At 46.3% G+C, this 24,555-nt stretch overlaps 1 protein-coding gene across 7 annotated transcripts in view; it reads right to left on the minus strand.

Moving 5' to 3' along the window:
* The window catches only part of MYO16 (myosin XVI), a 697,134-nt gene that overhangs the window by 511,890 nt on the left and 160,689 nt on the right, over positions 1–24,555 (minus strand). For 6 of the 7 annotated variants that reach the window (XM_070048580.1, XM_051849982.2, XM_051849978.2 and 3 more), the window contains one exon: positions 11,707–11,970. In XM_070048580.1, coding sequence (XP_069904681.1) covers positions 11,707–11,932 — 226 coding nt within the window. In that variant the 5' untranslated portion in view covers positions 11,933–11,970. Of the gene's footprint in view, positions 1–11,706; positions 11,971–17,031; positions 17,086–24,555 lie in introns of those variants that run through there. The other variant, XM_051849979.2, reaches the window with a different exon arrangement.

Here is a 24,555-nt window from a genome sequence, read left to right on the forward strand (position 1 = left end):
ACACACTCTTTCCTCTGCATAGCACCCACCCCGGTGAATGCCATGGCCCTGCAGACACGCGATCCTGATGTCGAGGAACCGGCAGTGCTAACACAGGGAGGGAGGCTGCACTTTGTCTCAGGGGGCCAGGGAAGGCTCCGTCGGCCAAGGACAGGTTCATCTCGGACAAGGACAGGTTCATCTGATGGGCGTGGAGCCCGGTGCTCTTTCAGGGGGAGAACTGGAGCAAAGACAGCAGATGGGGCAATCGGAAAGCACGTTCTCCATGTGTGGACTGCGGATCCCAGAGTTCCAATGCACTGCTGTCAGCCCCTCTCCCTCACTGCCACCTATGCCTGGAAAACAGGTGGCTAAGCCAGGGCAGGGGGGCTGCCACCATGGGACGGCTGAGGAACCAACCATTCTCAGATGCCATACAGAGAAAGTAGCTTCAGTGTAAGCAAGAAAGAAATTGATTAAAAACAGGAAGGTCAGAACATCCTGGAAGAGAGTTTCTAATCTTAGATCTGGGCTAGACTCCTTCCAATTTCCACTAACTCCAGGATTGAATGTCCCAGATTCAGTTCAGCTGTTATCCTAAGAACACACGAGCTAATTTTCTCAGGAGGCACAGTGTAGCTTCAGGGAGGCTGTGGCTCTGGGGACTGGGGATGATGGTAGGGGCTGTAGGGAAGGAACCACTGCCCAGGAGACTCTGGGGGAAAAAAGGGCAAAGGGCAAAGTAAGAGAGGAAGAGTGATTGACACTTTGGACAGCAGAAGGCCAAAAGCAGACAAAACTCTACTCCCAGGAGACATTAGCACCAAACAAACAGAGCCCATCCCAGGTGTCTCCAGCACCGCACACTTATTCCTCGCCTTGAATGACACCTGCACCCTAGAAGGTGCCAACAGAGGGATCCCATGTACTGATGTCCTTGGAAACATTGGCTCAATGACAACATTTTCACCAGACAGGAACTCGAGCGTCAGAGGTCCCGACAACAAGGATGGAGAAAAGCCATTCAGCCCAGGAGCCTGTCCACGGTGCTCGGGCTGCTGGATGCAAGCTTCAGCCCCTGCGTTCTGAGTGCCCCAGGTCTGCGACAGGCACTTCAGTTGTCAGAGCAGCTGGTCTGGCAATTCAGGTTCTTAGATGTTAGAGGTGCACGAGGAAAGACATGCCTCCTCCTTTAGACTCACGGAACCTGGGAGGACTCAGGGTCACCCTTCCATGAAGCTGGGCAACAGAAGGCAGTGGCCATGGAGTAGGCTTGAAAACCAATCTATCACGTATGAGTACTGATCCTGAACAATTCATTCGACTTCCCAAAACCCTCGTCTCCTAATCTCTAAACCTGGGCAGTACTTGTGTGTGCCTGCGTCGGTTTTCTAGGGATACCATAACAAATTGCCAGAAAATGGGTGAGTTCAAATAAATTTTATTCTCTCACAATCCTGGGAGTCAGAACACTGAAACAGGCAGGGGCAGGGCCACCACACTCTGGAGGTTGAGAGGGAGAAACTGCACCAGGCCTCTCTCCTTGCCTCTCCTTGGTGTGCAGCTGGTTCACTCCAGTTTCTGTCTCCATATTCACTTTGCTGTCTTCCCTTTGCATGTGTCTAAGTCCCTCTCTTTTTAATAAGGACATCAATAGTTGGATTAGGATCCACTCTAAACCAGTACAACCTCACCATAACTTAGTTCCATCTCCAAATGCTTTATTTCTTTTTTTTTTAATTTTCACTCTATTTATTTTTAGAAAACTTTTTTAATTTAATAAATATAAATTTAAGTGCAACTTTTGAATTATAGCAGTTTTTCCCCCATAACCACCCTCCCACCCAAAAACCATCTCATCTCCTACTCCCTCTCCCAACCCATTCTTCATTAAGATTCATTTTTAATTATCTTTATATACATAAGATCAACTTAGTATATACTAAGTCAAGATTTCAACAGTTTGTACCACTCAGACACACAAAGTATAAAGAATTGTTTGAAGACTATTTTTACCATTAATTCTCATAGTACAGCACATTAAGGACAGAAATCCTACATGGGGAGTAAGTGCACAGTGACTCCTGTTGTTAACAATTGTCACTCTTATTTGTGACGCCAGTGATCACCTGAGGCTCTGTCAAAGTGCTCTATTTCCAAAAACAACCACCCTCACAAGCTTCCGGCTGACGTGAGTCTTGGTCAGAGGACATTATTTATCCCAGTAGAGGAGCTCACGGCATTATGTGTGGGGACTGAATGAGACAACCCAGAGTTGCAATGGCCTGGATATTAATCTGGACACTGAATATTCCCCAAAGGCCCAAGTGCTAAGGATTGGGTTCCTGGAATCATAAATTAATGGCTTTAGGGAGATGGAAATTTGATCCAAGTACAGTATTGAGGAGTTGGGTCCAGGGGGCGGGGCTTAGCCATTGGGGGCGTGCCTTCAGAAGGTGGTTCCAGAAGAGGGTGGACTATAAAGCTGGGGGGCCCTGCTGCTCTCTCTGCCCCCTGGAGAACTATCAAGCCCACCATTGCATCACCACAGGCTTCCTGGGTGCTAGCCTGCGAACCTCCAGACCACGAGAAAGTTTGCCAGGTATTTTGTCACAGTGATGAAAGGAGGTCAAATGCCAAGTGCGCGAGGAAACCACCAGCACAGGGTCCCAGCAGAAAACGGATGCAACGCCTGCTCAGTGCTGCTCTGTCAGGTGACTTCTATCCTTCCCGTCAGTTTCCAACGGCACTATCCAGTTCCTGCTTCTCTTTATCTCGCGATTACATTAATTCTCCACGTTTATACATCTAACATCAGCCTCTGTTTATCATCTGCAACGTGATTATCCAAAACATTCCTAAAGCTGTGCTTTCATCCGTCTATATTTACACCCAGAGATGATCCTTGAATCACGCACCAGTCAAGGTCATTAGTTAGCCATTCTGTACTGCTGAAATCACAGCTCCTAATTCCTCTCATGTCATAATAGTAGCTGACAAATGTATCATGACACACAGCTGACAGGCTGTGTATGTGCTAACCCACTGGCGCTCACTTCTTGTCCACACCTGCAGGTGGCAGAGGGAAGCAGAGATGACGTCCTGGCCAGGTAGCATCAACCCAGCCCCACAGCTGGAGCCCTGGGTGCTAAACCCTAGCAACGCTTCTGCCACATGCTCTCCTACCAGAAGCCCACCCCCTCAGACTCTCTTGCCACACTCAAGCTATTTTTATTTTTTCATTTTATTTCACAGCTGAAAAGTCTCTCTCCCTCCTCCTATAAAATCACAAACTCTTCCAAAGAACAGAGCATCATCCTCACCTCACCCCAGAGAACAGCCACTGCGACTCCTTTTCACCGAGTGCTTTTTATTTTAATGAACTGTGTATCATCTCATTTAAGTCACAAGTGCTTGCAAAGCATATAGGTCCCTTCTTTTTGCAGCTGTTCTCACAGTACCTACTAAAACTGTGACTAAACAGTAGTTAACATAATTAACAATTCTCAGGAATATGTCTTAGTATTGGTGAACTACTAAGGCATGCATTAACTTCATACAGAACCTCAGCTTCATCCCCAAGCTTTCCTGTTTTTATAGCTGGTTGTGATGAGCCCCTCAATTACCTACCTGCACTACTTATTTACTGAAAGCATCAGAGCCCAGTGGACACAGCCATCTGCAAGTCTGATGGGCCTAGGATCTCTGGACTCAGCTTGGGATGAGCACACATCTAGACAACTGGTCTCTGATGTGGATGCTACAGGGAGCTGGAAAACACATGCTTTTCTCTAACACATAGAGGCCATCTTCTGGGTCCAGAAAGCTGTCCAACCAACACCTCAGCTACATGTCCTGCACCCTGCCCCTCCTGGGCTGGTCAGAGGAAGGGTGACTTCACAGCTGCTTCCCCGAGGGCTGCTTGTCCCCGCCTCCGGGAGCAGCTGTCCTGATGGCGATGGTGCTGTAGCTGTCATCTCCCTCACGCTGCTTAGGCTGGGAGCCCTTCCTAGACCATGGCGGGAGCATAGAGCAATGTATCATCACTTCTTGTCCTTGGGGATGTTCTTTCTCCTGTTTCTTCAGTCAAGTGAGAAGAAGCTGTATATTTGTCTTAAAATCCAATGTATCCAGTCTACAGAATATTCATGTCAATTGAATTCAACTCTTTTGGGGAGAGTTACACACATTTCAGGTCAAAATATCCTCCTAATTTTGAGTCCTGGAAATACTGATACCTGCAGAGTACTTAGCACCTAGCACACCCCATTATGTTCACGTGGATTCAGGATTGGCTACATTTCCATCAGTTTGACCAACATTGTAAAGGTAGCAGGGCCCTGGTTTCAATTTCACATGGTCATCACACATCTGCTTATCGACTGCCATGTTTTCTCTTTTTTAAGATGTAGTTATGCATCGATTTATTGTAAAGGAAGAGCAAAAGAGAAAGAGAGACCGTGCATCCACGGGTTCACTTTCCAAATGCCGGCGAGAGCCAGGAGCAGGGCTATTTTTAGAGGGCTCTGCGTGGCACACAAAGAGTTGTTTCTCAAGGAGGTGTAACCACCGACACTTTGCACATCACACCTCGGTCAAAGTAGCTTCAAGACTCCTGTCCAGAAAGATTGCATCCCGGAAGACCATAGGAGTGGGGGACATAACACCAACGTTGAGCAGTGGATCAGCGATTCGGGTTTGGGAAGCGTACAGGATGGAGGTCCAACTCAAAACACGTGTGTTAGAAAGGAAGCATGACACCAAACACGGACTGCAGCACAGGAGAAATCGGGCAATCAGGGATCCCTAGAGCAGGTGAGGGATGGGAAACGAGGTCTTCTAGGGAATGTCATGTGGAAAGAGAAGAAAGCCCAGATCACAGCCTTAGACCTCTGTCAAGGGCAGGAGGAATCCGCCAAGGAAACAGGACAAGGGACCCGAGAATCGGGAGAAACAGCAGAGATATCACATTATTACAAGATCATCTTTTCTTTTCTACTAAGCATTCTGTGTTAAAATAATGGTACAGAGGCTGGCGCCGTGGTTCACTAGGCTAATCCTCCACCTGCAGCGCCTGCACACCAGGTTCTCGTCCCGGTCGGGGCGCCAGATTCTGTCCCGGTTGCCCCTCTTCCAGGCCAGCTCTCTGCTGTGGCCCGGGAGTGCAGTGGAGGATGGCCCAAGTGCTTGAGCCCTGCACCCACATGGGAGACCAGGAGAAGCACCTGGCTCCTGGCTTCGGATCAGCGCGGTGTGCTGGCTGCAGCGCGCCGGCCACAGCGGCCATTGGGGAGTGAACCAACGGCAAAAGGAAGACCTTTCTCTCTGTCTCTCTCTCTCTTTCACTGTCCACTGTTAAAAAAAAAAATAGTGGTACAGGGGCAGGCGTTCAGCCTAGTGGGTAAGACAACCACGTCCCACATCAAAGTTCCTAGGTTTGCCAACGCCACCTCCCTGCTAACCCTCTCCCCTGGAGGCAGCAGATGATGGCTCAAGCACTTAGATTCCTGCCTCCTGTGTGGGAAACCTGAAGTGAGTTCTTGTCGCTCCCCCTCTTCGTGGAGGAACGACACAGGACCCTGCGCTGTTCTTTCGTCTGCTCGGCCCTCCCCGGGTTTGCTGCTGGTTCTTCCCGGGTTGGCTACTATCCCTTCCACCTCCGTGGAAGGGCAGTTCCCCCTGGCCACATTCCCCACTTCCGCAGGGGAGCGGCACACCGCCGGCCGGCTTTCTCGGGGGCTGCACGGGTGTTCCTTCAGCTAGATGTTCCCCTTAGATGTTCCTGGTGCATGCCGTCTCTCTCCTCCTTTATAGTCCTCCTCCGCCAATCCCAACTCGGCTGCCCACACGCCGAGTACGCTGCTCTCCTCCAATCAATAGCAAGTCCTACAGTTTATTAGTTGAACTGGAGGCAGCTGTGCGGAAGCTGTTTACTTCTCTCCCAGCACCATATTGTGGGAGAGCAGATGCATAGAATAAGTCTTAATTCCAGTAACTCAGTCTAGTCCGGTTGCTCCCCACAGTTCTCAGTCAGGCTCTGGCCTGGCCCAGCTGCTGTGAGGACTTGGGAAGTGAACCAGTGCATGGATGTGTGCTGTCTAGTTCCACCTCTACCTCAAACATTTTTAAAAGGAGAAAAAAATGGGGGCCGGCGCTATGGTGCAGCGGGTTAACACCCTGGCCTGAAGTGCCGGCATCCCACATGGGCACCAGTTCTAGTCCCGGCTGCTCCTCTTCCGATCCAGCTCTCTGCTATGGCCTGGGATAGCCGTAGAGGATGGCCCAGGTCCCTGGACCCCTGCACCCACATGGGAGACCCGGAAGAAGCTCCTGGCTCCTGGTTTGGGATTTGGATCGGCACAGCTCCGGCTGTTGCGGCCTACAGGGGAGTGAACCAGCGGATGGAAGACCTCTCTCTCTCTCTCTCTCTCTCTCCCTCTCCTCTGTGTAACTCTGACTTTCAAATAAATAAGTAAATCTTTAAAAAAAAAAAAGAGAAAAAAATGGTGGCAAAAAGTGTGATATCTTTCATTGGTTTGTGACTACATTTCGGGTTCTTTGTGTGGCTGGAATAAAACAGGACCCTAGTAACATTTGGCACACAAATAGAAAAATAATTTTAAACTCCTAACAGAAAAAAAAGGAGAGCGGGGAGGTGCTGATCAGGAAAGTTGATGGAAACCCATTCCACCTGCCTCTGGTCCCTGGCTGCAGGTGGAGAGCACCATCAGAAACCAGGAAGGGAATGGCAAATGGCAAAAACATTGGCAAAGCAACTTGTGGGGGTCACAGTTCAATGACCTTTCATCAGAAATGGGTTTGAGAGACAGTGAAGTTGTGGACAAGAGCGAGGTCCTTGAACTTCAGGTCCTGTGATCATTTTCCTCACCCATACCATGGGAAGAACATCCCGCCAACTACATAGGCTCAGGGGAGGGATGAGGGCGTGAAGCCATGCAAAGTGCACGGGGCTCAGGATTCCTGCAATGTACTAGATAAACACCTTAGCCATCACATTCAATAAAAACTATTGTTGACTAAGTAGCAAAACCTAGTAGCTATATGGAAGAGGCAACTCCATCAGAGGAGTTTGTATCCCAGTGAAAATCTCTCTACCTCTTCCTCTATCTCTACCCTCCCCACTCAGTCTGCTTCTCTCTCTTCCCTCTCTCCTTTGCTGGAATTAACAACCTATAAGAAAATTCAGAACAAATTTTCCTCGTAGAGGGACAGTGTTGTTGAACACAGTCTAGATCAATGCAGCATATTAAAATGACAAAGTGTACAATAAAATATCATTAGCTCCCAGGAGAGAACAATAAAGCATCAGGGATTCTAAATTTACACTTAACAAAATTGCAACATTTATAAAGTAAAAGAAAACAAGATCCTGAAATACTTTCAGATGGCATGCTACAAATCTTAGCATAAATAATACCATAAACATGTTGTCTTTTGAGACTACATTTGATTCTTTATACTCAGTAAGCCAATAACAGTGCTTGTAAATATGAGATCAAATTGTTTACACAAATACATAATTTGCGAAGCTTCAGCAGTAAGTTAAATGGAAAGGGGCTTTTCTTAAGGCAGGTTTTTTTTTTTTTAAATTTTCCAAATTGCATAAACATATACTTTTGACTATTTCAGTGTCCTAAAGACAAATGAAAATGTCAGCCCATGAATCGGCAAACTCTTCCTGGCCACGTCTCTGGAAAGCAGTAGAGGCTCTGTGGGATGCACGTTAGCTTCTCTGGTTAGGCAGGTGTGTGTGCACACAACAGGGAGTTTCCCAAGCACAGGAGAGACTCAAAGGCGGTAATACGTACATAATAGTATTTCTCGATTTGGGCCAAGTCCAAGAACAGAATGAACGTACATACTCCCTGTTACTGCCCAAATGTTTATCCACTTCCCCTCCCACCAAAATTCACAGGAGGAAGCCCTCACCCCCAAGTACCGCTGAGGTGGGACATCTAGGAGGTGATTCGGATTAGATGAGGCCATCAGGTGGGGACCCCAGGACGGATGGGTGCCCTTACTAGAACGGAGGAGGTACCAGCCAGTGCCCTCAGCTGTGGCAGACAGAGCGAGAAGGCGCCCTCTGCAGGCCAGGCAAGCTGGCCCTGCACTTGCCAGCCTCCAGAACCGCTGCACTGGGCTGTTTATGTCACAGCCACTCAACTTAACGATGCTTTGACTCAGCCGCCTGAGCTAAGAAATATTAGAATCCAACTATTGTATTTTTTACATTGCAGGAACGTATTTATCAGTTTAATAATTGTGGGCAACAGACTCTTGTTGAATTCTGGAAGTTATCCATCTATTTCATCACTGGATGCCACCACTAGCTTTCAGAGCGATGGAGTTTAGTTCTTGCGAGTCATGGAATCACACACATTGCCCTTCTAGGGGTGCTCTCCTTCAATACTGTCAGAAATTTCCCCTCATGCATAGTTAACAAACTTGTGTACGATCTGTTGTGTGTAGTAAACACTCAAAGAACATTAGTTTGTGTCTATGTGTATCTTCACATGTGAGCTGATTATTCCTTTCTGTTTCCAGTTCTCCCTATCACTTTGAGTACATTAAATTAATTACCAGATCAAGCATAAATGCTGAACTTTTGTGTTCAGTTCTTTCTCTCCATTGCTGTTCAAAAATCAAATATACAAAAAGCAATTTCTTCAACAAAACCAAACTCAAAGCTAATCATAGATCATTCAAATGAAACATTACCCCTGATTCTTTTGAACTGAAAAATCAAATCTGAACACTTGCTTAGATTTTAGTTTCTTTATACTAACATTCATATGTAAACAACCTTCTGTTCATAATATGCTCAATCATTTATTATACTTAAAAATGTGCATTAATGTACTCCTATCAGGCATGTACAGTTGCCAAAAGATTTTAGTTAGGCAAGAAATACTAAATGCCTATTGATAATATTATACAATATTGTATCAAAATGTTTTCTGTATATAGATGTGGAATAATTTTAGTGCAGGCAAATGATGGAAAAACTGTAGCCTAAAAACTGAAGGTGGGGTTGGTATTGTGCACAGTGGTATAGTGGGTTAAGATGCTGCCAGCATCCTGTAGGGATGCAGGTTCCCTGCTAATGCACCTGGGAAAGCAATGGAAGACGGCTCAGTGCTTGGGTCCCTGTGCAGACCCAGATGGAGTTCCAGCCTCCTGGGTTCCGCCTAGCCCAGCCACAACCATCGCGGCCATATGGGGAGTAAACCAACAGGTGGAAGATTCTCTCTCCCTCTCCCTCGCCCTCGCCCTCTCCCTTTTTCTCTGTAACTCAGCCTTTCAAATAAATAAATGAAGATTTCAGAAAATAAAAATGAATAGAAACTGAAGGAACACACAGAGGATACAGTCATGCAGAGGCTAAGCCAGACCATTTCTGAAACCCCTCAGTTACATTTGATCCTTCTTCTACGTTATTATTTCTGTATCATCTTTCACGTAAGCCTGTAGAATTCCTGTGTATTCTGCATCCTGTGTTTGTTCAGTTGGCTTCGTCTTACATGTTCTCGCTTTCCTTAACCAGCACAGCACCTCCTGTCTCCTCCAGTGGCCCCACTGATTGGTCAGGTTCTTCTGTCAGTCAGCACGCGGGCCCAGCAGGGCTCCGTTGGCTCCTTCACTTCTACTTTCACCCTACGTTGGAGGTTCTTGACCTCTCCATGCACCACGGGCTCTTGGGCCTTTCTGAAACTGCCTTGCCTCCACTCAGGCTGATCACTCAGCGTCTTTGTAGGTAGGGCCTACCTTGCTGCCGGCGCCTCCCAGCCTGTGGCCCTGCCTCTGTCCTCAAAACGCTTCAGTCAACTCCGAATGGTATCTCTCAGGCTTTCTCCTGAGCAAAACCCACCAGTGCCTTCAGTGCTGCCCACCCTCAAGAGCCAGACCCCTCTGGGCACCTCCCAGCCTCCACTTGGGCTGGCTCCTCTCACTCTGCTCCCCCCATTTGTTCACACTGTTCCTCTGCTGTTCTGACTTCAACAGGCTGGGGTGCTCCTGCCCTGAGGGCTTTGCACCTGCCTGACAGGCTCACCCCCACTCCCCAGCATCCGACATTCTCCAGCACACCATGTGTTTAACGTTTGTTATTCATGGCCACCCACACTAGATAGTGGGCATCAGAGAGGCGGGCTGATCCATTCACTGTCCTCCACACTTCACATAATAAAGATCTAATACCTATCTGGTGAATTCAGCATTTTTCCATGGAATATGACCCTAGGTTGTATTCTTTGCTTCTTATTCCCACTGAAACTACCCCGGCCCTGCTGACTCGTCTTACGTTGAAATTACATCAGCAGGTTCTTGGTTAGTATGTTTGCCTCCAGTTCTCACCCTCACCCTTTAGTTCATCATATAGATAATAACTCTCATTAATCTTTGCTAGGCATCATAGGCTTCAGAGAAATAAGCTTTCTGAACAATACACAATGCTGCCCATTGCTTTCTGCTTCAAATCAAACCTTGATATGTCCCCCATAATCTCAGTCCACTTAAAAAGGCCTCAGCAGCCACCTGCTCATCTTTCACTGTTCCCAAGAGTCTCTGTGCCTGGGCACTCCCAGTGCTCTGTAGCTGCTCACCCACACTGCAGTGCCCAGTACACAGTGCCTGCCTCTTGTACTTTCAAATATTTAAGTTATAGAAGCCATCAAAATCTGCATCTCTCAAACATCATATTCTCCACAAAATCGCCTATTATATTTCTATGAGACTTCACTTTTGTTCATTAATTGCATTAAGTTGTATTTTGAGTTTTCCTATTCTTATTCTAATTAGGTTGGAAACATGTGAGGGCAAAATTCACAGCTCTTCCAGGTGTTTGATGACCAGAGTGACAACATAAACCCATGCCTACTGCATGTGCAGACAAAATCATTAATTTAGACCTCATGACTTGAATGCTTTCTCAAATCATAATGTTTCTTGGAAACATTAGAATATACCTGGGGCAGGCATTTTTCTAGTCGTCAAGATGCCAGTTAAGACCACTGTATCCCAGGATGGGTTTTGGGGCACAACAGTCTAATCTACCACCTGGGGTGCCCAGATGCCATGTTGGAGTGCCTGGTTCAAGTCCAAGGCAATCTGCTTCGAATCCAACTTCTTGGTAATGAGATTCTATTGGGCTGTACATGATGGCTCAAGTACTTGGGTCCCTGTCACCCATTGGGAAACATATATGGGGTTCTAGGCTTCAGCCCTGGCTGCAGCAGGCGTTTGGGGAGTGAACCAAGAGATGCAAGATCTCTCTGCTATCAAATAAATTTATAATCGTTTAAAAATTCAGCTGTATCCCATACTGGAGTGCCTGGGCTCAATACTTGGTTCCTGCTCCCAACTCCTACTTCCTGCTAATGTAGACCTTGGGAGACAATGATGATGGCTCAAGGGGTTGGGTTCCTGTCACACAGGTGGGAGACCTGGACCGAGTTCTCAGCTGCTGGTTTTGGCCTCAACTGCAAGCAATGGGGAGTGATCCAAAATTTTACATGTTTCACCTTTGCAAGAAGACACAACTCTTAATGGTGATCTTTGGAAAGATCAGCTGGTCTTGCATGTTGTTACTAGCTGAAATAAACTCGCCTTTACTACTTAAAAGGACGTCTACCTCTCTCCTCCCCAGCAACACACAGCAAAGACAGGTCATGACAGACACAGGAGAGGATTTCCTTCCCTGGCAGGTACCTTCTTTGTCGTTGTGGTGGACGATCGCATCCTGCACCATGTCGGCAAGGTGGAAGTGAACCTTCTGGCACTTTCCATGCCTCAGCCTCCTCAGGAAGCCTTCCTGCTTCTGGAGAGCCTTCTCCCGTTCATAGTAGGCTCTGACTTGCTCACCACGCATGCGCTTCACCAGACGCTGCCGTTGGCCCAGGGGAAGGGACTCCAACAGGCACTGGTCAATTTCCATTTCATGGGATGGAAAAGCCTTACATAGCTGAAAGCAACCTGAAAGAAGCAAACGGGAAGGTCACTAGACCTGGTCTTACAACCAACAGAGCAGCACTACAGAGCATGCTGGACTTCCTGTTACTCCACACATCATCACAGACTCATTCAGTTCGGTTGGTCTGCAAATACAAAGCCCTTTCTACACATTGAGGCGAGAACAAAGAGCTGATGTCTTAGTCAAGATGCCATGATAAAAAGATCGGTAAGAAAGAAGACGTAACAATCTTAAATATATACGAACCTAATACAAGACCACCCACCAAATGCCAGCAGGCCTAACGTGAGAGACACACTCCAGTACAATAATAGTGAGTGATTTCAGCATCTCACTCTCGTCAGTGGACTGGTCATCCACACAGTCAAACCACACTGTTGAGCAAATGGACCTAACAGACATTTCCTGGACACTTCTCCCAACAACTACAGAACACAGGTTCTTGGCATCAGCAAGCACATGGGGAACCCCCAGGAAAGTCCATATATTAAACCAGATCAAGTCTCAGTAAATTTTGAAATATTGGAATCACACCTTGTGTCTTCTCAGATCACAAAGGAATATAACTAGAAGCCAACAGCAGGGAGAACAAAAGAACAGTCACAAATATGTGGAAATTAAACAGTATGCTACTGAATAACCAAGGGTAAGTGAGGAAATGAAAAGGAAGTCAACGACTTTCTTTAAATGAATGAAAATGAAAATGCAATGTATCAAAACCAGTGGGATACAGCAAAAGCAGAATTAAAAGAATGACTATAGCATTAAGTGCTTACATTAAAAAAGGAGAAATGTCTCAAATAAGTGATCTAATGATACGTCTCAAAAATTCAGGAAAGCATGAACAAATCAGCACGCAAATCAGTAGGAAGCCAGAAATAAGGATCAGAGCAGGAATAAATGAAATTTCAATCAAAAAAAAAAAAAACCACAAAAGATCAACAAAATGAAAAGCTGGTTTTTAGAGAAGATAAATGAATTAGATAAACTTCTAGCCAGAATAACAAAAAGACAAAAACTCAAATAGAGAAGAAAATGATAATAAAATGAATAGAATTAGATATATATATATACACAATTATCAACAATTTATCTTTTCCTACCCCTTTAAATCTGTACCAAATCTAAATGTTTACCATTGTGTTAATTTCCTTCTGTAAAACTGAGTAAAATTGAATATATAAAGTTTTACATGTTAAATTTTGGCAGGAAGTCTTTGAGAACATGGTACTAAAGCCGGGTTTCCATATCAAGTTGACTCTGCTCATCCAATATAATAGAATAGATACATGCTATCAATTTTTTAAAATGCTACGGGTTAATTTTAAAAATATTTATTGCTGAATCCTTTTCTTCCTCTTCAGTGTCATCATTTCTAACAGACCTAACTGTGGCTCCATATAAACACTGAGAGGTGGCACACAGATCGTTTTCCTCTGAGCAAATCAAAAACATGCAAAGGATTGTAGCTGTAATGGTCTTTGTTTTACTAATATAGTAGTCAAAATTTAATTTCTGTTATATGACTGAAAATACTCATTTTCAAGATGGTATTTCCTCTATACACCACCCTAAACGACTGTAATAGAATTGTGCATGTCGCTCTCCGTCTTCGTGGAGGAACGACACAGGACCCTGCGTTGTTCTTTTGTCTGCTCGGCCCTCCCCGGGTTTGCTGCTGGTTCTTCCCGGGTTGGCTGCCGACCCTTCCACCTCCGTGGAAGGGCGGTTCCCCCTGCCACTTTCCCCACTTCCGCAGGGGAGTGGCACACCGCCGGCCGGCTCTCTCGGGGGCTGCACAGGTGTTCCTTCAGATAGATGTTCCTGGTGCATGTTGTCTCTCTCCTCCTTTATAGTCCTCTTCCACCAATCCCAACTCTGCTGCCCACACGCCGAGTACGCTGCTCTCCTCCAATCAGGAGTAGGATCAGCTCCTGCAGGTCATCACTCAAGTTGGCGAGAGGCAGCTGTGTAGAAGTTGTTACTCCCTTCTCAGCGCCATATTGTGGGAGAGCAGATGCATAGAATAAGTCTTAATTCCAGTAACAGTCTAGTCTGAGTTGCTCCCCACATGTGCACTTATATTTACTATAATTTAGTGTCAGCAAAATTAACATTAAAGCACTGAAAATTCTAGAATCCAATTCGCGCATACAGTGTGTATATGTTCTCTTCATATCTATGATCCCAATTCCAAGTCAGTTGAAGCAACTATAATACACAAAATGCGGCTGACTGTATCTGACTGTATCGTACACTAAGAGTCGACTTCATCTGGGAAATCTGTCCTAAGTCATGACGATGCTTCTTCACTTCTGTCTGTCTTGACACTTGGCAATGACCTATTCTCACAACCACCAGGAGCACTGATGTGATCATCGGTGGTGTGCAAGTAAAGAAAATTGAGAGAGGCTGTGACTTGTCTAAGAAATGATTAAATGACAAAGTCAAATATGTCTCCACAAAGGCTCAAGAACAAACAAAACAAAACTCGCTGGTTCTCTGAAGCCTGGCATTTAACACGCAAGTGCTTTTACATAAAAGGGAGGAGGAGGAAGAACAGAAGAGGTTCGGAATTTTCTTTCATTGATTTGCATTTAGCAAACATTTTAGAGCCCCATTTTCATAAGACTTTTCCTATTTGTAAAAGTGATCTTAGAAGTACTGACCAGCTACATGTCAATGGTTCCCTTTCTAAACACAGACAACAGTGGTCCCAAAACAATGACAAATTTCTCTGGAGTATGTGTGTTGATAAAAGCCACACTCAGTGCCACAGCTGTCTGCCAGCACTCATTAACAGTGAACAGGAGATGTCTTCTGCTTTCCAACCTGCTTAGAAAATGACACTGGGTTTGATGCATTGACTCTGATGCTCATGACACCTCGACTTCTGTGACTTTCCCGTCTTGTCATTCTGTGCCCAGGGAATCGTCAGACCTCTGAGAAACCTGAAGAAGTAAAACAGCATCCCAGGTCCTGTGCTGACGACCGCACGGCTGACAGTTGAGGATAATCTAATAGACACAGCAGTCCTCCAGTTCTTAACTCTAAGGAAGGGGCTCGTGGTGAAATTCTCAATTAACTTTCAAGAAATCTGTGGTGACAGCGCATGATTCACTGGGTAATCCCTCACAGGCTGTCAGAAAGTAGCACTAAGGGTTTCCATTGGATGAATTTGCTTATTTCCTCTTATGATTTGGGAAAAATAAAAGGGCACAGTCATTAAATCCACATCCACACGTGTATAAAATATTGATTTTTAACATACTCATATTTCTTTGCCAACTGTTTTCCCATGCTTTGTCTTCCATTTTTTTTTTTTTTTTTTTTTTTGGACAGGCAGAGTTAGACAGTGAGAGTGAGAGAGAGAGACAGAGACAGACAGAGACAGAGACAGAGAGAAAGGTCTTGCTTCTGTTGGTTCACCCCCTAAATGGCCGCTATGACCAGCGCTGTGCCGATCTGAAGCCAGGAGCCAGGTGCTTCCTTCTAGTCTGCCATGAGGGTGCAGGGCCCAAGCACTTGGGCCATCCTCCACTGCACTCCCGGGCCACAGCAGAGAGCTGGACTGCAAGAAGAGCAACCGAGACAGAATCCGGCACCCCGACCAGGACTAGAACCCGGTGTGCCGGCGCTGCAGGCGGAGGATTAGCCTAGTGAGCCGTGGCGCCGGCCAGGCTTCCATTATTTCATAAGTTGTTTTTTTTTTTTTTTGTATAATCTGAAAAGATACTTGGTGTTGTGACTATTTTCGTCCAATAACAGTGGATTTGCTATGTCATATGTGTATCTATTGATCTGTGAGAAAACACACCCAAAGAGTCATGGGGTACATAGGTTTAGAGGAACTTTGTAACCAGGGCACCCAGTGTGACAGTAATTATTACTTCAGGTGGCAATGTGGGCATCCCAGGGTAGATCTCTCTGGGACAGGGGTTCTGGGTATGGGCACTAATTTTTTATTGTACAACAGAATTACAGTGTACTGCCTGCCCAGCAAGTGAGCTGAAGTCTCTTCCCAGATTAAGACCCCACTTCCATCTCCCACTATCCTCCCTCTCTCTCCCTCTCTCTCCCTCCCTCTCTCCCACACCCCCCCCGACAAATAACACATAGGAGCTATCTCAATGTCAACATTGTACAAGACCCCATTGTCACAACAATACATGGGTTCATGAGTGTTATAGAGATGCATGTAACAAAACAGACCATGTTTTCTTTGTGGCTGAGATCAGCCCTCCATAAAACTAGTTTTTCTCCACCTAAGTAGACACCATTTTTCAGCTTCCCAGGCTTGCTTCAAAAACAATGACCGGCCAGCACCGTGACTCAACAGGCTAATCCTCCACCTTGCGGCGCTGGCACACGGGGTTCTAGTCCCAGTCGGGGCACCGGATTCTGTCCCGGTTGCCCCTCTTCCAGGCCAGCTCTCAGCTGTGGCCCGGGAGTGCAGTGGAGGATGGCCCAAGTGCTTGGGCCCTGTACCCCATGGGAGACCAGGATAAGCACCTGGCTCCTGCCATCGGATCACCGCAGTGTGCCGGCCGCAGCGCGCCAGCTGCAGTGGCCATTGGAGGGTGAACCAACGGTAAAGGAAGACCTTTCTCTCTGTCTCTCTCTCTCTCACTGTCCACTCTGCCTGTCAAAAAAAAAAAAAACACAACAACAACGACCACACACATGTTGCTATGTCTCTGCCCCTCTGCCAGCTTGACGTCTGTGTGCAGGGGACCTACAGAAGTTACCTATCACAAACGGATGGAGCGCTGGTCCCTCAGTCCCCGCTTGAAGAGTGCTCTCCACCAGTGAGCCTTTACCTTACCCTTATCTGAGAAGATGCTAATTGTCACTGTTGATTGCCACTGATACTTTGGGTTCTACAGAACCAGAACACTGATGTGACCGCTGCTGAAAGAGTCGTCACCACCTTGGTTTGGCGGGTCCTGTGCCCGGTATCATGACCTCATGGTATTACACTGTACATAAAGGACAAACGGAGCTAAGGTGATGAGCTAAAGGAATTACTGTGCTGTACAAATATCAAACAACCTCCACCTGACCTGAAATGGAAACCTCCACATGTTCATGGCACACTCAGCTCCGAGGTTTCTATGGTAGTGAAGAGGGAATTCCATTACGAGGAGCACAGAAAAGTCGATCTAAAAGTCATTCTTGAAAACTGTCACCCAATCTTCAGGAAACAACCATTATTTCAATAATTCATGGGTGATTTATGAAATTGACTGTTTTATGCACATTCCAAAAAGTAATAAATACTGAAAAACAAAAATCACAAAGTCATTAAGTCAATTGAGAACAAGGTATCAACTACTGAAAGAGAACCACACTTCCTAATGTGTGCAGGAATATATAAAGCTGATTCTACATCAAGCATGACTGGAGGAAGAGAATATCACAGAATATATAGGTCCTGCCTTCATTTCTTTCCGGAGACGCCCACCTGGTCTGTCAGGTGTATTCTCATTGTTAAACGTGACCAGCATGCTTGCAGTTACTCTCTCAAATCTGATTTTTCTTCTTACACAAAGACAAGAACTTCCCCGCAGCTGCCTCTGGTTACGTATTCGACAGAGCCAGCAAGGGGAGGAAGAGAGCAGCGGCAAGTTCTGGGCACCCCCGCCCTGAGGAATGCTCCCTGTCCAGCCTGCATCTATCCTTTCTCTTGCCATGTCTAGTGGCGCCAAAGCCTCCTTGCCGATACTTCTGTAAAGAGAGGCTTGCCCACTTTCTTTGACCCTAGCCACTCTGCCCTCGCCTGTCGGCTCCACTTTCAGCCAGTGTCTGCCGAACGCACGCAGGAGCTATACCTTCCAGAGACCAAGGCCAGCTGACTCCCTTTCAGACCCTCCATCTGGGCCATCATGGCCCTCTCTCTTTCCTGAGCAGCCCAGGGCCTGTTCTACCCCTCTCCGTCATTGCAAATGTTGGGAAGTGGGGGGAATGTCACATCTGTTCAGCCAACGCCCAACACCTGGTCTCAGTCAGCCCTCCCTCCTAAAGGACACCATGTGCCTCATTTTCCCTACACCCATTGCTACCATTTAAAAAAAATATAAAAGCACTGGCAAGAACTTTTCTTACGTGGTGTCTCTAAAACTGTTATATTTACCAACAACCAGGATCCCTGCAAGGTCATGTTTTCCAACTTCCTTTTAAGTCTTGTTTTGTTGTTTTGTTTTCCTAGACTAGCAAGAACAAGCGTCATGGTCCCTCTAACACAAGGGGTTCCCATTTTCTCATTCACTAAGTTATGGAAGTCTCTGTCCACATAATGAAGCTTGCTCTGTTCTACGTTTGGGGCCAATGTCTCCCTTGTTAAATTCACAGCTCTCCAATCGCCGTTGCCTCTTCCATTATAGGGCGGGGGGCTTGAAAGCATAGACGTCTGTGAAACCCCACTGTACTTTCTAAAATGCTGTGAATTGCTGAATTGTTATTGTGACCATGTATTTCCAGTCTTTTGCCATCCAGTTGTGAGTCTCTGAAAATATTTGCAATTATATATATGGAGCTCTGTCTCTGAACAAAATGTTATTGGTTCTATATTTAAATGTTTTGCCCTCTAGGCTCTAGGTTTTCCTGAGATTTGCAATGTCTGCAGCACAGTGGTAAAGTAAAATTGTACAAACAACGATAAAGTGCAACTATGCATAAAATTCCATGTCTTCTTTTAAAGGATGGTTTTCTCTTAATTTAGAGATGTTGAGGATTCTTTCAGGATGTGAAGTAGGAAAGAAAGTTGTGGATGAAGCAGTAAGCATAAGAAATATTCTTGGTGAGGAAAGTTAAGAAACAATTTTTCTGATAGAGGAATTTTGGACTAAGTGTGTTATAGAAGGCTTGTGGAAGCTGAACACTGTGAGATTAGGATGGATGAGAGTACAAGGAAATTATTTTAAAGTTAGTGAGCTTTTCTATCTTGGAAGTCCAGATAGCAGGACTCCCTCATTCTTAACTCTTCATTCCAAGATGTATTTAACTGTTCTAAGTAATGGAGTCATAGTCTGATGCCATGTGCAAATCATTTTGATCAAGGTTTTCCTGTGTTTCAGTAACTGAGCTAAGCAGTGAGAATTGTGTGCATCTTGGGGAAGGTTCTGTATGTCTTTCTTTTGACATTGTGGAGTGTTGACTGGGAGAAGTGAGTCTTAAAGGAGTTAACATTATCTGCCTATTTTTAATGTTTGAACAATCACCTTAATTCTGATTAGATCTGACCCACAGCTCTGGTTAAACTGCTCAGGTTAAATGGAGTATAACTTTTTGATGAATTCTTTCAATTTTTAACAATTATTCAGATTTAAATTTCTAAATAAGGTCTTCTAACTTTGAGGCTTCCAGTCAGATCCCTGGCTCTCTCAAAGGATGAGACTCTCAACTTGGAGTGATAATAGTCTGAGTTAGATTGTATAAAATAAATTGGAGGTTTGTCAAGTCTATGCTGTACTTGCATAAGTACACAAGTGTGCCACGGCCCATCTCTGGTAATGAGACACGTTCCCGAGTGGACCCATGCCTTGTGCTGCTCTACCACATAGCTTGTCCTGCATGTTATGTTGGTTATAGGATGGTGAGGGTACTGGAGATGTGTGCTGTCTCCTCCATCCTTGCTTGCAACCTTCCCCCATCCCTTCCAGGTACCCAGCATATCCTGGCACTAAGGGTTAAAACCCCCAGTGGGTAGGAGTTGTGTCACCATCTGTGTAGGGGTCTAGGGCAGGGCATCCATGGGGAATCTCTACCCTTGTGCAGAGCACCCACATCAGGGGTAGGGAGATGCCCAGCAGGCATGGGAGAAGCACAGGCACGTGTCTTTCTGGTAATAGCCAGCTAAAGAAAAGGGGGAAAAGGTCAACAGGGGCTTTTGCTCTGTCAAGCCAACAATCTTGGCATGCAGGCCAGATTCTTTCAATGTCAGACAAACTTGACATTAAATAGCCAGGCATGGCCAGGTGAAAATATGAGCCAAAAAGGGAGGTTCAGCTGACAGAGAGGAAAAAATTGAAAAAGAAATTTACAGACAGTTGGAGACTGGTTACATAGAGGACACAAATACTAGATAGCTGGGTCACGTGGTGGATAACTTCATGGGTTACACAGGAATACTAACTAAGCCCAGAAACCACTAGCTCATAGCCCTTGGGCTACACAGTGAAAATCTAGAAGCCCAAGGAAGAACTTAGTGAAGTTCTTCATGAGTGTGCAGGTAGAAGCAGAGACCCTTGCTCTCCCCTTTGCTGACACAGAATTCTGCCACAGTTCCCCTCTATTCTCATTCAGGTGGGGAAACCTCTTTACTGTGTGACTCACCACTAGAGTGTATCAAAAACTGGTCCGAGTTTTACCCCCTGACTTTGAAGAGAAAGGCTAATTCCTCTTTGGAATACCACCTGGCCACCATATAAATTAGATGACCAGGAAGCCTGGCCAGAAAATGGGACTTTAAATCATAATAGCATTTTAAAGCTACATTTAATCAGCTGCAGATGTGGTAAATAGATAGAAGCCCCTGTGTACAAGCCTTCACAGCAATGAGCGAAAATCATGAACTCTGTAAAACTGCAAGATGGAGGACTGGCGCTGTGGCGCAAAGGGTTAACGCCCTGGCCTGAGGCGCCGGCATCCCATATGGGCACCAGTTCTAGTCCCAGCTGTTCCTCTTCCAATCCAGCTCTCTGCTATGGCCTGGGAAAGCAGTGGAAGATGGCCCAAGTTCTTGGGCCCCTGCGCCCAAGTGCAAGACCTGGAAGAAGCTCCTGGCTCCTGGCTTCAGATCGGTGCAGCTCTGGCCATGGCGGCCAATTGGGGAGCAGACCATCTGATGAAAGACCTCTCTCTCTCTGCCTCTCCTCTGTGTAACTCTGACTTTCAAATGAATAAATGAATCTTTAAAAAAAATGCAAGATGGACTCAGCTATGCCAGCCTTACCTAATCCACCACCAAGAGCCGACTGTGAAGCAAAACCAAAAGAAAGACCATTGTAGAAAAGTGCTCCGTCGACACTCAAAATGCTCCAGACCCTCTGTTTCCTGACAAGTGAGCCGCTTCCCCTTGCTTGGAGAATCAGCCTCAGCCCCACAGACTGCGGGGCTGGGGAGCCCTGTTAGGATATGAGCCCCCCTTACAACGCAGGATCTAAATGAGATACAAGGGGAGAGGGGAAGCCTCACTGAAGACCCTAAAAGTGGTTAGAGGGATGGTGGAATGTGATTGATAGGTTTTTCCTTACTAAAAAGACATAGTTCACCTCCTGGGAACTCTCTTCACTTCCAAGGAAAGATCAATAGTGCCAGACTATAGATTTCTAGTTCTGGTCACTCCTTAACTCAACAAAAGCTTCAGAAATTAGGGATGGGACCAAGCACCCCCTTGGATGCCGGTCTCATGTTTGTCCCTGTCCTCAGTTTTAACAGAGACCAGGAGCAAGAAGAGTGAGCTAGGCATAGGAACAATGTAAGAATAGACAACAGGCTAATTACAGCTGTTTTACATGGGGCTCTACCATCAAAGAGACCCACAAGGCCAGTCACCCCCAAACAGCACCTGTTCACCACGTGGGAAACCAGGACGTTGGAGAAGCAACTGCCACAAGAGAAGCTGGCCTCTGGAAGAGCCCTGTCAGCGCGGCCAAACGCTGAGTCACTGGAAAGGGAACTGCCCTCAGAGCAAGAGTCCCGGTCAGAACCACTGGCCCTGCCGCCCTAAGCTGGGGAGGCCCCTCTGCTCTGCCTGGCGCCTAGGCTGACCACCGCTATGGAAGGGACAGAGCCTAGGGTCATTTTTGACACTGCAGGCTAGCAATTTTCTTTTAGCTAGAGTAGCTGCCTACGCTGTTAAGCTCCTATTCAGGGCAGCTTCCCTCTCAGCCCAGCTGGTTAATGAGAGTCGACAGGGTGCTCTCCCTGTCAAGGTCCACACCTCCTTGAAATGCCTCTTCCAGGATCCCATGTGGAGAGAGAGAGTTCTGCAGGTTAACCCACAGGTCTGGGCCTCACACAGAACCTGGCCAGGGCATGAAAGCCTGTTCAATTATTATTAAGCCTAAAAGTCTTCCTGTCACTTCCTATTTGCCTTTAAATGGGTTAGAAAACAGGGTGTAAAATAACAGCTCACTTGGAGAGTCCTGCCACAATGATTCAGAGCCAGCCTGCACCCATGTGGACAAGCCCTTGTGGAAGACCTGAAGGACCGGATGATCTGTTAGTCTGTTCCCCTACTGGAGACGCCAGTTTGGGCATCTGACTGACACCATTTCCAAAGACTGTGGCTTTCAGGTATCCAAAGAAAAAGACCATTGCTCCTGCAGGAAGTTAACTATTCAGGGCTCATCTTCACCTTGGGGAACAGAGATCGGCCCCAGAGTTTAAAGGCCATGCAGCAAATTCCTACTGCTACAGCCTTAAGATAGGTACAGGCATTTCCTGGACTAACCCTAGGTGGATGGAAACAGCACAGTTCCTGTATCATACTCTCCAGCAAGATACAAAACAGGGCCCCTTCCTTTGGGAAAGAGAACAAAACACAGCCTGATCCCAGTGACAGGCTGCCCTGACGATGGTGTCCACACTAGGGCTGCCAAATGCAGTCCTTCCATGCAGACGGACCTTAGAAATGTGCTGCCCAAGGGGGTGTCCATGCCATGTTCCAAAAATGTTGATTTTGAGTCAAACTGGACATGTAAAAATACGTTCAGCATTTCTTGTAGGAGGTCATATGACTAAGACGAGGCTGAACAGGGCTAGAATTTCTGGAAATACTGGTTGTTGCCTCTCCTGGACCCCATAGAGCTCCCCTCCCCTTACTGCTTCTCTGTATACCATGCGTCTCTAATGCCCTCATTTGTCTCTAACAGAATAAAAGCCACCCAACTCCAGGCGGTCATGAGGCACAGCTTCCAGCCTATCCTGTTGATGATGTGACCATGCAACCAAACCGCACAACACAGTTTCCCAGGCCAACTCTGAACACCACAGGACAGGCAGCAAAAGAAGAATGCCTGTAACTAGCTCTGTGCCGATATGCCAGCTCAAAGAAAATCAGAAGCCAGATCCTTCTCCCACACTACCCATAATATTATCTCTCAAGGGGAGAATGTTGAGCTAACCAGATAGACATTAGCATATGGGTGTAAGAGGAGCCAAAGAAAACGTTATTTGTATGTAGCAAATTGTATGTGGTAGAATAAGGGAAAATTGTATAGGCAGGCAGACCAGCATCTGCACATCAGAAGTCTTGTTCTGGTTTGATACACTTGTGTGTGGGGGGGGCGGTCCCAACCCTCTTTGGGGCCCAGCTTAGGGGAATCTTCCTCATCCTATGCCAAATAGCTATTAGGTCCATTATGAAGTTCTTGGAGGAGTTTCTGGAATTCCACGGAATTCCTCCACCCAGCCATAACGTAGAGACGAGGTGGGAGGAGAAGTGGAGAGCCCCTGCTTATGTCCAAATAAACTCCAGACGTCTGATTACAGACTGGGCCCTCAGTTCTACTTGACATGCCCACCTAATCTGTTAGGTGCATTTTTCTTCATTAAACTTGGCTAACATACTTATTGGGAAAAATATAAATAAATTTTTAGAACCAAGTTTTGATGGAAAAAAAAATCAACATCAGAATATTCTGGATGAAGTAAAGGAGCTCAAAGAAATAAATGTATAGCTTTAAATGTATATTAGAAAAGAATACAGTCTTTTTTTAATTTGACAGGTAGAGTCAGAGACAGTGAGAGAGAGACAGAGAAAGGTCTTCCTTCCGTTGGTTCACCCCACAATGGCCGCTATGGCTGGCGCTGCACCAATCCAAAGCCAGGAGCCAGGTGCTTCCTCCTGGTCTCCCATGCAGGTGCAGGGCCCAAGCACTTGGGCCATCCTCCACTGCCTTTCCGGGCCACAGCAGAGAGCTGGACTGGAAGAGGAGCACCCAGGACTAGAACCGGCACCCAAATGGGACTAGAACCCAGGGTGCCGGCACCTCAGGAGAAGGATTAACCAAGTGAGCCAGTTTAGCCACAGTGCTGGCCCCAAGAATACAGCTTTAAAGTCAATGGGCAAAGTATCTGAATAATAAACTTACAAAAGAACACTAAATAAATCCTAAACAAAAGAGAAGAATAGTAAAATGAAGGTGCAGTGAATATAAACTAAATGAGCAGGGGACAGTGCTGTGGCACAGTGGGTTAATGCCCTGGCCTGTAGTGTTGGCATCCCATACGGGCGTGGTTCTAGTCCTGGCTGCTCCACTTCCAATCCAGCTCTTTGCTATGGCCTGGAAAGGCAGCAGAAGACGGTCCAAGTCCCTGGGCCCCTGCATCCATGTGGGAGACCTGGAGGAAGCTCCTGGCTTCAGATTAGTGCAGCTCCTGCCGTTGTGGCCATCTGGGGAGTGAACCAGCAGAAGGAAGACCCTCTCTCTCTGTCTCCACCTCTCTCTGTAACTGTGTCTTTCAAATAAATAAAATAAATCTTAAAAAAAGAAATTAAATGAGCACAAACATAAAACCCAACAATATTGAGAAAATACAGCTTACAAAAAGCAGCTCAAGAAGAAATAGAAAATGAATAA

The sequence above is a fragment of the Oryctolagus cuniculus genome, chromosome 9, assembly GCF_964237555.1.
Source record: "Oryctolagus cuniculus chromosome 9, mOryCun1.1, whole genome shotgun sequence".
Classification (NCBI taxonomy): Eukaryota; Metazoa; Chordata; class Mammalia; order Lagomorpha; family Leporidae; genus Oryctolagus; species Oryctolagus cuniculus.